Source organism: Scatophagus argus, chromosome 4 (assembly GCF_020382885.2).
Source record: "Scatophagus argus isolate fScaArg1 chromosome 4, fScaArg1.pri, whole genome shotgun sequence".
Classification (NCBI taxonomy): Eukaryota; Metazoa; Chordata; class Actinopteri; family Scatophagidae; genus Scatophagus; species Scatophagus argus.
In genome coordinates this window covers 26,297,554-26,312,839 of record NC_058496.1, presented here as the reverse complement: position 1 = coordinate 26,312,839, position 15,286 = coordinate 26,297,554, and the positions used below count along the sequence as shown (strand labels likewise).

The window sequence follows — 15,286 nt, the reverse complement described above, 5'->3', positions numbered from 1 at the left end:
CCTGGACTCCACCATCACCTGCCACACCATGCCCTTGGATCACAGGCTTGGATTGACTTTATGTTTGGGCTGCTTTTTTAACTCATTATCCTTTGTGGTAACTTGAGTTCTCTGAGTAACTTAATTAAAGATAAGTTCTGTGTCAGTGGACGTGTGTTCTGCTTAGTGGGTCTATTCTTTTGTCCAGTGTTCAGCATAATAAAAACATAACTTCACGGCAGAGATAATACTATATCAACATCACATTAAACACTCTGAATGGTACAGCATACACATCTGCTTTATTCATCATTCTTGTCAAGCACAGATTTTTGGTTGTTGGTCTGATGTCATTCTGGGATTTCTCAATTCAAAATTTTCATTGAGTTATTTTTAGAGAAGCCCTGAGACTGTCCTCCCTCATGTAAGCATTTATGTCTCGACCTCATGACTGTGTCTAACTCAAATGTTTTTCTCATTTACTGCATCAGCCTGCCATAGAAAGCAAAAAGAAGACTTCACCCATCAAGCCAGAACGGAAAGCCCAAAGATGGAATAGCCCCAGTGAGACCGTAATCCTCACTGCTGAACATAACTCTTGGTTTGAACACTGAGAGGCTGATTAAAGTCAGAGGAAGCCAGGGAGCTAGGGAATAGTGAGACAGGTGCTGAACAGCTGACAGGGCTCTTTCATAAAGTGAACTAAAGACAAACAGTAAAATAGCACTGAATAGCAGCAATAACAGTGAATAAAATGTATATCTTTCTATCAGACACATGCCATCTAAGCAATAAACAAATTAAATCAAGATGCTTCCTCCCCTTAGAGTCAAACTTTCTCATTTGAAACAGTTACAAAAAATTACATTCTACAAACTACATGATAGACAGACCTCGTCTTTAAACATAAAATCAAAACATAAAAAATTTATTTTTGAAAACAAATAAGAAAAAAGATCTGAGGACCTGAAGAACATTCACTAAGTGGCCAAAAGTATTGGGATACTGACCTTTATACCAGCTTAATTCTGTAGCCCTTCTGAAAAAGAAGGTCATTACCTGTAGCTCCCTGGTACAATTCAATTCAGATCTACACATATTGAAACAAAAACTAGACAGCTGGAAAGAAAATCACATTCCAGCCAATGTGTAGAAGACCGTCAAACCTGGAAAAATAGTTTATTAACGTATAAAAAAGAACTTCGTAGCACCAGAAGGACATATTACTTCTCATTAATAGAAATGAACAAGAACAATCCTAGATTCCTCTTTAATACTGTAGCCAGGCTAACTAAAAACCATAGGGCTGTTGAGCCACGCATCTTGAGAAGGTCGTCCTAGAGAAGCTACATCGACATCTCCACTCTAACAACCTTTCTGAAGCTTTCCAATCTGGATTTAGAGAACACCATAGTACTGAAACAACACTGATAAAAGTTTCTAATGACCTTCTCCTGCCATCTGATAGAGGTCTTGTCTCCATACTTGTACTTCTAGATCTCAGTGCTACATTTGATACCACTGATCACAACAGTCTTCTCCAGAGACTGGACCATGAAATTGGGATTAAAGGAACCGTCCTGCAATGGTTCAAGTCATATTTATCTGGCAGGTATCAGTTTGTTAACATTAATCCTAATTGCTCCAAATATAGTAAAGTTACTTATGGTATACCTCAGGGTCCAGTATTAGGGCCAATACTTCTCATTTTCTACAAGCTTCCATTAGGGAATATTATCCGGAAGCACACAGTTTTCATTGTTATGCTGATGATACTCAACTATACTTATCTATAAAACCAGATGGCAGAAGCCACCTTACCAATTTGTAAAACTGTTTGAAAGACATTAAGGCCTGGATGTTCTTCAACTTCTTATTACTTAGTTTATAAAAAAACAGAAGTTATTGTATTTGGACCTAAACATCTCAGGGACATGTTTTCTAGCCACCCTGGATAGTATCACCTTTAACTCTATTACAGTGGTGAGGAACCTTGGAGTCATTTTTGACCAGGACCTGTCCTTCAATTCCAATATAAAACTTATCACTAGGACTGCTTTCTTTCACCTTCGTAGCATAGTTAAAATAAGGAACATCCTTTCTCAGAGTAATGCTGAGAAGTTGGTCCATGCATTCATCACTTTTAGGCTGGACTACTGTCAAGTGTTTTTTTTTTTCAGGGCAAGCTTTCCCACACTTGAAAGAGGAAGGGCCTTTTAACTCCTGAAAACCAGACTCTGGACTTCACTCAGTTCACTTAACTTCTCTTTATTTTAGAAGAATTGGTCACAGGTGAAAAACCTTTAGAAACACAGAAAACACACAATTAAGCAGTAGCTTCAAAACAAATGTAACTCAATCAAACCAATAATTATTTCCATTTTAATTTCTAACAAAATTAGGTATTGTGATTTACAGTTTTTCCTTTTCTTTTTACAGTTCACCATTTCACCAGTTTTTACTCGATTACATCCATCCATCCATTTTCTATACCGCTTATCCGTATTTTCGAACGTCCCTTTACTCCTGGCATGCAGACACAGCGCTGATCAGCCTCATCTGAGTCACCTGTGGATTGTCAGTTAAATTAAAGGAGCATGCGTCGGCTCCAATGCGTGCGCGTCCACGTGATGCTCCACTGGGATAAGGGCGAAACACGCCCATTCGCCGCAACAACTATTGTAATTCTCTTTTGTCAGGATGTTCTAAAATTTCTCTGAAGAGTCTCCAGTTGGTCCAGAATGCTGCAGCAAGGGTATTGACGGGTTAATAAGAGAGGGCATATCTCACCTGTTTTAGCCTCACTCCACTGGCTTCCTGTAGAATATAAGATAGACTTCAAAATCTTTCTACTGACTTATAAGGCTCTCGGTAACAAAGCTCCGTCCTATCTCAAGAACCTCATTGTTTCTTATTGCCCCAGCAGAACATTTCACTCCTCGTCTCCTCTTCTCTCCTACACATTTGCTGTTCCGTCTTTATCTGTCATACTGTGTAGCCTTAGTGTCTCGCACTCTCTCTGTATCTTCACAGATTTCTCCAGAGCTCCATCCACCGGCACCAACCTCAACCTGCATCATCTCCTTCCCTGTGCTTCTACCCTGCCTGCTGTCCGTGCTCATCAACTGACTTGCTGCTCCTGCTTTCCAGCCTGCCCACCAGGAGCTGCCTCCATCAGCTCTCCCCTGACTGAACATTCCCCATCTATCCCACATCTCATGTTGTTAACTGGTTTCCTGCCTGTACAGCATCCACTGCACCTCTGCCGTCCAGGGTGAGAGATCCCTCCTCTGTTGCTTACCATGAGGTTCCTCCCATTTTTTCCTTGTTAAAGGTCCTTCTGGGAGTTTTTCCTTAGTTGATGTGAGGGTCGAAGAGCACAGGATGTTACTATGATGTTATGTAAAGTACTTTGGGACAAACTGCTTGTAAAAATGGACTATACAAATAAAGTTGTCTTGTCTTTAATGACATTGCATTCTAAATACATAGACAGCTTTGGGGCTCTAACAGTATCCATTCTCCTGGGAAGGCATGTCTTTATGGACCTTGCTATGTCCACTGGGGCAAAGTCATGCTGGAATAGAAAAACATAGCATTGCCCAAAATGTCCTGGTATGCTGAAGTATTAGGGTTTCCCATCACTGTAAGTAAGGGGCCTAGCCCAACCCCTGAAGAATAGCCCCATACCACACCTGAATGTTATAATAAAGAAGTGTAAAAACTGTTCAACAATATGGAGGTGCAGATTTTAATAGACCTATAGTGTCTCCCAGAAGGCAGCAAATTGAACAGGTGCTTACCTAAGCAGAATTAGTACTTGATTATGTTTGTGGTTTACCACAGGCATTGGGCTCTGTATATGTCAGTAAAACCTTTGTTTGATTGGTCAGTTGGTTCTTCCACACCAAACTCATCCAACCATGTCTTTATGGACACAGTTATGCTGGAATAGAAAAGGGCATTCCCCAAACTTGTACCACAAAGTTGGAAGGATTGTCCAAAAAGTCTTGGTATGCTGAAGCATTAAGATTTCCCATCATTGGAAGGCCTAGCCCAACCCCTGAAAAACAGTCCCATCCTAATACTTTTGAGTATATAGTATAACACAGTATTGTCCCTCAAGTGTTGGCAGCTCTCAAGTAGGCTAATATAGCAACCATGGAAGCATCTAAAAAGATGCATACCTTTACTCTTTCCAGTCTTGTGTTAAAAACAGACTGGAAAGTAGCATCTATGTATGTTAAAGTCTTAAAGAACCTTTAAAGAGTTTTTCCATAAGTACCACTCTGTTTCCTTTTTTTAGAAGGAGAGGAGCATCTCACTCACTCTGCTCAGAAGGCAGTTCTCAAACTAGTGCTTTCCCTTGTGTTGATATGGAAGCTAAAAAGCCCAAGGGGTTAAACAAACTGTTGACACACCACTTGAATGGGTGTCTCTTCATGAGACCAGGTAAATACCACTGGGTACATAAAATTGTCACTCAGTCCCCAGGCTCTTCTGAGGAGGGAGAGTATCTCCTATAAGGTTCAGATCCATCAGATCTTTTGCATGGTCCTCTGCTGGGAAGGCTTCCATTACCTGGCTACTGTCTGACACTTTGTATAGTCGCAAGTTTGATTCTGCTCTCTGGTTTCTTCAGGTGTGGCGGCTGAGGTGAGACCATCGTCAACATAAAACTGCCTCTCCAAAAACCATCTTGCATGAGAACTGTGTTCTTGTTCACTTGTCTTATGCAGTCTTTCCAAATCCATGGACTTTTCATCCTGTACTCGACCACACCACAAAAGTTATTTTCCTTAGACCAGAGGTACTGGAGATAATCTCTGAGGTCTTCCCAGACAACAAAGCAACAAAACATTTACTACATATCTGTTGGAGGCTCTCTTTGGGACCACAAAAGAACTCCCAACAGGGTATTGTTCAGGTATGGTCCACTGAGGGGCACATCACAGCGATATTCCATCACATTCAGCACTTGAACTGATAAACTGGTATCTGATCTGGCTTTTGCAGGGGGTACACATCAAAGATTAGTAGGCATAGTGTTTACTTTTTCCTAAGGGGGGGCAGATTCGGAGTATTGAGTGTTGCCTACCGCATTACAGAGGTAACAACGTACTTCTTGTTTGGGGGATCTAAAAGTAGTACTTTAAGTAGGGTTTGGTTTATTAGCAATACTAGATGTAAACTGCCTATCACTGGAAAAACCTCTACTCTGCACCTGACCAACACCCCTCTCACCCCCGGTGGACTTACTTCTCTAGGCAAAATTGTCCTCTTCTTGCTGCTGTAAAAACTTCAGCCAGTTCTGCAGCTCCTTCTGAAGTGTCAGGATCTTGTTCTCAAATCCAGATCTCAAGCTCTGGATGCACCATCCTCAGGAACTGTTCAAGAATGATCATCTCTGATATCTCTTTCACTGTAGACTTCTCAGGCTTGACCCCCTTGGAAAACACATCTTTTAAGAGAATATACAGTTCACGTGGGGTCTCTCCTTGAAGAATGTGCAGACAACAAAATCTTTGACGGTAGGTTTCTGCTGTGATATCATATTTTGCCAAGATTGCTGCTTTCACTTTTTCATAATCTTCAGAGTCTATAATGTCCGTGAGAACATAAGCACTACATGCTTTACATGTTATTAACATAAGAATGATAAGTAAGTAGTAAGGGCACAAGGCGAACACCCCACTCTTCCTTTGGCCATGTTGTTAAAAGGTGTTCAATATCATTACTTGGGGACAGTGGGAGCAACTTTGGTTCTCTGTAAACAAGTGGTTCCCTGTCAGGTCTGATGTTTCTCTGGCTTGTGCCTTCTCCTGGATCATCAATTTCATCATTTCCTCCTTGCGACTGCCCCTCTTCCAACGCCATTCACAACATACACTTCTGTAATCTTTCATTTCATTCACCTGCATCTGAAACTGATGCTGCATAGTCTTCCATCTATGTTCTTGATGAGATAAATCTTTCTCCATCTGTTGGTCTCTGGCTTCTTGAACTGGATGAGAGATTTAACCAGGTCTGCTAGCTCACCTAGCTTTTCTCCTTGGTTGTTGGCTGTTTTTCCTGAACACTGCCGTCACGTTTGGTGCGCCTTTGGTTGCTAAGGGAAAGCTGTGGGAGAAACGGCGGCGAACAAGAAATAGCGATAGCGATAGCGAATTCCGATATTTGAGAGATTTGTGATATTTAGCGTGTTTGGAGTGTATAGTTAGTGAGCAGTGAGTGTGTTTAGTGTGTTGTGCAGCGTGTTTAGTGTATAGTTTAGTCGTTTTTTTGTTTTGTGCGTCAGAAAAATGAGGCGACTACTGAATGTAGAGCAGGCAGGGCAGCTCTTCTTTGAGCTGGATGGCGCAGAGGGAGACTCGGAGCCGGAGTCTTAGCCAGAGAGCGAGGACTTCGACAACGACGTAGATGATCCCTCGTTTGTTTTGGAAGAGGAAAGAGAAAACTGGGAGCCACCGATGTGCGGATAGAGTGCTACTTGGAGGTCTGCACAGAGGATGGGACGGCTTGGCACACCCACCAGGTCCAGATCTCCGATGACTCCGGCAGCAGAGCCACGCCTCCTCTCTGGGCCCTGGAAGACAGAGGAGGATGCTGACACCGCCCCAGCTATAAGCAGGTTTCAGCCACGAAGAGCACCAGGAGTCCAGGTAGAGACACTTTCTCCCCAAAGTCCCAAAGACCTTTTCTTGCTGTTTTTTGCTACTGACACAGTTAGAACAATCTGCCATAACACTAACAAAAAAGCTGCACAAATCAGGGAAATGGGGAAGAAATATAGTTGGACTGACGTACAGATGGAGGATCTGTACAAGTTTTTAGGAGTCCTGATCTACATGTCATTGGTGTCGCTGCCAAGTCTCCAGGACTACTGGCAACAGAATCATATTTTGTCTGTGCCTCTTCCAGCCAAAGTGATGACCAGGGACAGGTTTCGCTCCATATTTTGGAACATTCACCTCAGTGATCCTGAGGAGGATGCAGAAAATGACAGGAAGAAGGGAACACCAGGCCATGACAAACTGTATAGAGTCAGACCTCTTTATGATGACATTCTCAGTGCCTGCCAGGCTTATTACCACCCGAGGAGGGAGCTGGCAGTGGATGAAAGGATGGTGGCAACTAAAGCAAAAACTGGTATGACACAGTACATGAAGGACAAGCCAACTAAATGGGGAATAAAACTTTTTGTGTTGGCTGAGTCAAGCAGTGGCTACACAATCAGGTTCAGCATATACACGGGCAAGTCTATGACTGCAAGTAAGCATGATGTCGTCATGAACCTTATTCGGCCATCCTGTCTTGGCACTGGGTACCATACTTACATGGACAACTTCTACACGAGTCCCAAACTGTTCATGGACCTGGCCAGCATGAAATTTGGAGCATGTGGCACCTACAGGGAGACCAGGAAAGGATGTCCCAGAGGGAGGGCAAATGCTCTCACTAAAAAATGTGAACAAGGATCTGTGAGATGGATCAGAGAGGGCCCACTTGTCTTCGTGAAGTGGATGGACACACAGGAGGTGTCTGTGTGCTCCACCATCCATCCTGCACTTTCAGGAGAGACAGTGCCAAGAAGGGTGAAGAACAGAGATGGACACTGGGCTGTGAGAGACATTCCCTGTCCTACACCAGTCATAGCTTATAACAAGCATATGGGTGGTGTTGACCTGTCAGACCAGCTCATCCAGTACTACTCCACCCACAGAAAAACATCTCGCTGGTACAAGACCATATTATTGCATTTTTTGGACATAGCAACAACAAATGCCTTCATCTTGCACCGGGAGATTAGCAGTGCCAAGAAAGTGCAGCCCATGACACACAAAGACTTCATGGTGGAGCTGGTGTGTCAGCTGTGTTGGATAGACAAGGAGGGTGTTCCCCAGAGCAGGAGAGCTGATCATGTCCCTGTGGGGGACACAGATGCTAGAGAAAAAGCCACCAAAGGGAGGCTGAAATGTAAACGCTGCCTCCAGGTGGACAACAAGAGACATGACACACCCTGGAAATGTCAGGCCTGTGATGTGCCCCTCTGTCTTGTGGTGGACAGGAACTGCTTTGTAGAGTGGCACAAATAACTTGTGTATTTTTTTTGTGACACCTGATTGTCTTGTAAATAGTTGTAAATAGTTGTACAAAAAACGCCTGAGGCATTTACTACATTTTAAGGTAAATAGTTGTAAATAACTTGTTGTTTGCTAAATTTGTACATATTTTTTTGAAATGTACAGTTTATATTTGCATTCTATGTTATAAAAATGATTCGTTTAATATGTTTGTGGGTTTCACAGTAAAAAATCAAATTTCCATTCTGCTGTTGTCAACTTTTATTTCAATGTGCATTGCTGTGACTTTTTGATTTTTGATTGACTTGGGTGTCCCAAGACAAATTGGCCCTGGGGGAAAGGTGAGACAAAGTGCAGTTCACAGAGACCTTGATAAAAGGTAAAATCAAGGACAAGTGTACCCTGCCCGGAGGGTTACCGTGGCCCCACCCTGGAGTCAGGCCTGGGGAAGGGGCCTGTTGGCAAGTGCCTGGTGGCCAGGCTTATGCCCATGGGCCCTGGCAGAGCCCAGCCCAAAGCATGGACATGGGTCTGTTCTCCAGTGGGTCCACCACCGGCAGGAGGAGTCAAAGGGGTCTGGTGCAGTGTTGGTGGGTGGTAAACAAGGCGGAGACCTTGGGGGTCCAATCCCCAGTTGTTGAACCTAGCTGTTAGGACATGGAAGTCACCTCACTGGTGGAGAAGGAGCCTAAGATTGTGCGAGAGGTTGAGAGATACCACTAGATATAGTCAGGCGCACAGCTTGGGCTCTGAAACCAGTCTCCTTGAGAGGGGTTAGACTCTTCCCTTCTCTGGAGTGGCCTTGGGTGAGAAGTGAAGTGAGAAGATGCCCCTACCAGAGATTAGATCGTTCCACTGGGGGACGCTCACACCATGTTCAAGGGTGTCCACAAGTGCACCTGGCACCAGGACATCCTAGGACGCAGGTTGATGATCCACTTTGTAGTTGTATCAGCGTATATGTGGCCATATGTTCTGGACACTCAGGTGAAGAGAGCAGAAGGAGCAGATCTGTCAACTGATCACCACCTGGTGGTGAGTTGGATCAGGTGGTGGGGGAGGAAGCCAGATAGGCCTGGCAGACCTGACCGATCAGCGAGGGTCTGCTGGGAACATCTGGCCTAAGGCAGAGCTTAAACTGCACCCAGGGGGTGGTGGGGGTCTGCCATTGCAGACGCGGCTGTTAAATGAAAATTTCCAATGCTAGTCATGGCGGCAATCCTCGAACACACCCCTGGTGGACAAGCAAAAACCCGGGTGTCGGAGGTGTTTGGTTAGACCATGGAAGAAATCCGGCAAACCATTGGGCGACTCAGGAAGGGGAAGCAGCACTTTTTCTCTGGGAATATGGGGTGGTTGGTCAGTTGTTATGGGCCATCCATTCTCTGTATTGAAGGAGTGAGAGCTTGGTTTGCATTGCTGGCAATAAATCAAACTTGTTCCCAGTCAGGGTTGCCCTATGTCACCTGTTCTGTTCACAATTTTTATGGACAGAATTTCTGGGTATAGCCAAGGGGCGGAGGGTGTCAGGTTCAGTGGGCTAAGGATTCCATCTCTGCTTTTTGTGGATGTGTGAGAAGGTGAGCACCCCCCTTCTCACGGTCTCCCACGAGGGATGCGGTTTTGATAACGTGGCCTGCGAGGCAGCGTCGGAAAATTAAAATCAAAAAGACTTTTCGGACTTTGTGGCGCATATACACGCTGACGCGTGTGTGCACTCACACACACACACACACACTAGGAGAAATGGACTCTTTTATCAACTTGGAAGTGCTTGGTGACATGTTTGGCGTGGTGTACGCCATGGACGCTTCGGCGCTGTAAAATCAGCCCGCTGCATCGCTCACTCACTACAACCACAACTCACCCACGTCAGTTTTCTCCCCGGTTTAGCATCCAGGCGTGTGGTGAGGTACCCACTACTCGTCCACCTCTTCAGTTCAGTTTGCAAAGACTCTGGTTTGTCATACACTCACAGTCACCTGCACTCCCAGTCCGGCTCCACTGCTCCTCTGCGGAAGCGCGCGCCGCTGCAGGGGCGGATTTTATTGAGCACGGGGCAAGGGGGCACGTCCCATTGCACTCAGGGGGGTTTATATTTCTGTATGGTGTTGGCTATGTGGTGTTACTGTAAAATTATTGGGCGGTGTGTAAATATTTGGTGAATGGGTAAATTAAATGATGCATTATTTATTTTTTTGTATTTATTTATTATGATTGGTGTATTGTCAGAACCATTATGTTTGTCAGTAATCCCCTCAAATAAGGGTTTGGACCATTTGGGCTCAATCAGCAGCTCTATTTAAAGAAGCTTCATTTTGCGTTTGGTCTTCCTAGGGAGAACTACCATGTGGTGCTATGAGTGTTTGTTATCGGTGTTTAGTTCCTGCATTATTCCACCCGTAACTGTAACCCGTAACGGGTGGGTCGCTGGTTCGATTCCCCGTCCCGGTGTCCATTGAGCTCCCCGGGCGCTGCACGCGGTCGCCCACTGCCCCGGGTTTGTTGTGTGTGTGCACGTCACTTGGGTGGGTTAAATGCAGAGCACGAATTTCGTTGGAGTGAGTTCCCTCCAATGACAAAATATGTCACTTTCTTTCTTTCTTTCTTTCTTTCTGTCTGTGAAAACCTAGTGTTTTGGGAAAATAAAAGGGTTTTTCCTGGCACCTGACGCTTTCCTGCCTCCTATTTCCAACCTCTTCCGCCTGAATCCGATCTCGCCTAGGTCCCGTTATTCGGGGAGAGTTATTGAGTAGTGACCTGCAGTTCGTACTGGGATGGTTTGCAGCTCATATTGAAGCAGCTGGGATGAAGATCAGCACCTCTAAATTCGAGGCCATGGTTCTCAGCCGGAAAAGGGTGGATTCCCTACTCTGGGTTGGAGGAGAGTTGCTGCCCCATGTGGAGGAGTATCTTTAAGTATCTCGGGCCTTGTTCATGAGTGAGGGTAACACTGAGCGAGAGATTGACAGGCAGATTGTAACAGTGTCTGCTGTGATGTGGATGCTGTACCGGTCTGTCGTGGTGAAGAGACAGTTGAGATGGAAGGCGAAGCTCTCGATTTACTGGTCAGTCTATGTTCCAACCCTCACCTATGATCATGAGGTGAGGAGCTTAGACATCCGGGGCGGGCTCAGAATAGAGCAGCTGCTCCTTTGCATCGAGAGGAGCCAGGTGAGGTGGTTTGGGCTGCTGCTGGATGTCTCCCTGGGGAGTTGTTTCGGGCATGTCCATCCAGCATGTATCATTGGTTTGCTTGATATTCCACTCAGAAGCAAAAATCAAAAAAATGGAAAAATTATTTGTTTTTTCATTTTTTGTTTCTGAATGTGATACAAAAAACAAATAATGCTTTGATTTTCGCACTTTTGATTTTATGGTCAGATCAAAAATAGAACATTTGAAAAATGGGCCCAGGGCCAAATTTGATTGTGATCTGTTGACCCAAAAGTCAATCCGATGTCTTCGTTGATTCGTTGGCTTGTGTTGATCCAATCTGTTGTCTGCTCATCCATCACAGTCTGGTTTGGAACAGTCACAAAACACAAGAGTCAGACTGCAAAGTACTGTAAGAACAGTCAAGAAAACCACTGGAGCCCCTCTACCCAGCTTCCACTACTTGTATTGTGTAGTGCTATTATAACTAACTTGATCAACATATCAGCTAAAAAACAAATACATACAATACACAGTCTTCAGAATTCTAATTATAACAACCTGTCATGTTTGTCCTTTGTAATGTATGATGTTTATTGCATTAAAGTTTCTTTCTCTTTCTCTCTCTCTTTTACCCTCTGTCCTGTCTACCTTTTCTCCCCCCCCCCTCACCCGGCCGACTATCAGCAGGATGGTTCTCCCTTGCAAGCCGGGTCCTGCTCAAGGTTTCTTCCTGCTAAAAGGGAGTTTTTCCTTGCCACTGTCTGCTTGCTCAGGGGTTCAAGCTCTGGGTTTCTGTAAAGCATCTAGAGACAATTTTGATTATATAAGCTGCTATATAAATAAATTGAATTGAATTGAATGCCAACATACTTAGCCTATTAAACCTGATTCCGATCCTGATACTGATGCATTTTTCTTTTTCTGGCATGGTTCATGTTATAATGTGAATTGTTGTGAAACTTTTCACACTTCTGTACAAAACTACACTAACTGGAAGCTCCTGCTTATGTTATCTATTGTCATGTTGTCTACTTTAAGAGTGACACATTTCTTGCCTGAGGTGAAGCTCTCATTCTCCTACCATAAGCATCAGCGCTCTGGTTATGTTTGTTAAGACAACAACCTATGAACAGGTCGACGTCGTTTGACTTCTGGGTCACACATCCATCCATTTTCTATGCCACTTATCCGTCAGGGTCGTGGGGGAGATGGAGACTATCCCATCTGACTACGGGCAAGAGGTACGCCCTGGACTGGTTGCCAGTTGCCAGTCAATCGCAGGGCTGACACACAAAGACAGGCAAACACACACAAGCACAGACACCCACTCACACCTAGGGGAAATGTAGAGTAGCCAATTAACCTAATGTGCATGTTTTTTGGGTAAATTTGACACTGTGCCTGTTTTTCAAAAGTTCTGTTTTTGATCTGAGCATAAAATCAAAAGTGTGAAAATCAAAACATTATTTATTTTTGCATCGCACTCAAAATGAAGGTTTTTTTTCCATTTTTTTGATTTTTGATTCTGAATAGAATATCAAATGAATGAATGATATACTGACACCAGTTGGCTGAGCAGTTCCACACGTACAGCCAGCCTCCAAAGGGGCTCCGCTGTCGCTGCTGGCCTCTAATCTGGCCTCTAAAGGGGTTCTATCTTTGCATTCGCATTAACACAGAGGTTGTCCGCCTGTTTCCAATGTGGCCTCCAGAGGGGCTCCGCCTTTGCTGCCGGCCTCCAGAGGAGCTCTGCAGCACGGGTGAAGACCTGTGCTGCCAGCTTCCAGCCCAGTCTACAGAGGAATTCCACCTTTACCTGTGCCATCAGCTTCAAGCCCTACCTCCAGAGGGGTTCTGTCTTCACCGTGAGTCTTCAGAGGGGCTTTGTCTTCTTCGCCAGGCCCCTCCTCTGAGTTTTCCTGCCAGACTTTAGCCTTGCTCCCAGGCTGTCTGCCTGGATTCTCCTGATTTCCTGCACCCAGATCATCCACCAGAGACACTAGGTTTTGTTTTCCCTTGTAGTAACTGTGTCCCCGTGTTTGCCTTTTTTGATTATCTCTTTATTGAACTAACTCTACCTTGGACTTCCAGCTCTTGTGGGCCTTAGTGGGATTATTCCTTTGTTTGTACTATTATTAATTAATTTAATTAATTAAATTAATTATTACCTGGACTGCCAGCCACCTTTAGTTTGCTTCTGTTCCTTTTCATTAAAGCCTTTTGCTCACCTTACCTTCATATCTGTGTCTGTACATTGGATCCTCCATTTTTGCAACTCTTAACACATCCCTCCTAATCCCAGCAAAACAATGAAGCCACATTCTGTACATGCAACTGTGTGGCTTTACAGTAAAAAAGTTTGTGTACTAGACTACATCTTGATCACCCTCATTATTCTACCTTCAGGACCCTATTAGAGGATGCTCAAAACAAAGACACAGCTCTCAAAACTTTAATCCTGTCAACACTGAAATGCTGAAGCTCTTCATATTTCAGTGTGTACTGTTATGTTATTAAAGTTATCGGTGAGACAGTGTCCATTCGTTGTGCCGCTTTTTGATTTTATTATTTTCACCTGTGTTTTTCTACTGTGGCGTTTCAAAATAGTCTCTGAAATGAGTATATACTGGCACGCTGCTCCTCTATGTGTCAGCATTTGCTTTGTGCGCCCCCATGTGGCAAAGTCATCTTAATAAAAGCTCCAGCGTACTGCAGGTCTGTTGCAGCAAATGTATAAATATTCACATAACAAAACGGGCATAATAAAACCTTTAATAAAACAAAACAAAATACAAATATGAAACAAATTTCCTGTAGTACAAATAGTTTACTGATACACAAGTCACTATCCACACAACACAGGGAAAAAACAACAGGTACACTGCAATTTTATGTCAGTGTTACAGATAAAAGCTTTTCATCTTAATCTCAACATGGGCTTCACAGAGATCCATAAAACAGACAATAAAGACTGTAAATTAACATCAACCAACCTGTTTCAGTTAAAGAGTTCTCAAGCATTATTAGAAATACATACATCATATTGATATATTGTTTTTTCTGTTGCAGTAATAGTGAGGCAGAGTGGCATTTCCTACCAATCAATATTGCTGATACAGCATAACATCAACTGGCTCAAATACTGTATATCATTCAGCCATCATTCCCCAGCTGGAGCATTGAGAAGATTCTGTCCATTCAAGTTTAATTGAACAGATCAAGCTACAGTCAATAGAAAAACAGACAAATGTGTATTTGAGCATTTATGTGAAATTTTGAAGATGGAAATGACAATTGAAGCCCTTTTGTTATGTTCACCAGCTATAAAGTAATAAGACCCAGTCAACATCAGTTAACACATTTTACAAGAACGGCAAAGATTAACATCCATACAGGGTTCCTAGGCTACATCTATGAACATAAATTAACACATAGGACCAAACAATTGTTAGCAGCTAATTTATTCAAGGCCATAGTCATACATGCAAAATGTAGACTACATAATGTGCAACATTAACAATAAAGAGGACATGTTTCTGTAATAACAAGAAAGCAAAAGTTGACAAATTCCAATAAAAGAGCCCAGAGCCTCAGCTTTTGAGTTCAGACTGCCTATGCATCTTTTCACATTAAGCCAAACGAATAAAAATGTGCCCTTAAATGGTCTCATCATACAGTGTAACTTTTGCCTTCAGTAGATATAATCTATATATTATTTAGATATGTTTCAGTCTCTAACTGCAGTTAAGACCTGGTTCAAATCAAACTCAAGCACATCCAAGCTTGTACCACAAGCTCATATTCTGTGTATACTGATAATCAAACAATACAAAATAAAATACGGTTTAAAATATGAACCAGTGTTTATAATACACTATATGGAAAAAATATTGGGACATCCGATGATTAGCTTTGCAGCTGTAACAGCTTCCACTCATCAAAAAGGTCCGGCTCAAAATATCTGTTCCAGTTCATCCCAAAGGTATTCGATGGGGTTGAGGTCAGGGCTCTGCCCGGGCCAGTCATATTCTTTCACACCAAACTCATACAGACATGTATTTATG

General features: G+C 43.4%; 1 protein-coding gene across 1 annotated transcript; it reads left to right on the top strand.

Moving 5' to 3' along the window:
• Positions 1-6,788: 6,788 nt before the first annotated feature.
• Positions 6,789-8,075, top strand: LOC124057671 (piggyBac transposable element-derived protein 4-like). Its single transcript, XM_046386139.1, has one exon. It carries the CDS (start codon positions 6,789-6,791, stop codon positions 8,073-8,075), a length of 1,287 nt encoding a protein of 428 aa, XP_046242095.1.
• Positions 8,076-15,286: the final 7,211 nt, after the last annotated feature.

Excerpts from the sequence above, each read along its gene's own strand:
- LOC124057671 (XM_046386139.1), top strand. The coding sequence starts at position 6,789 with ATGGAGGATCTGTACAAGTTTTTAGGAGTCCTGATCTACATGTCATTG.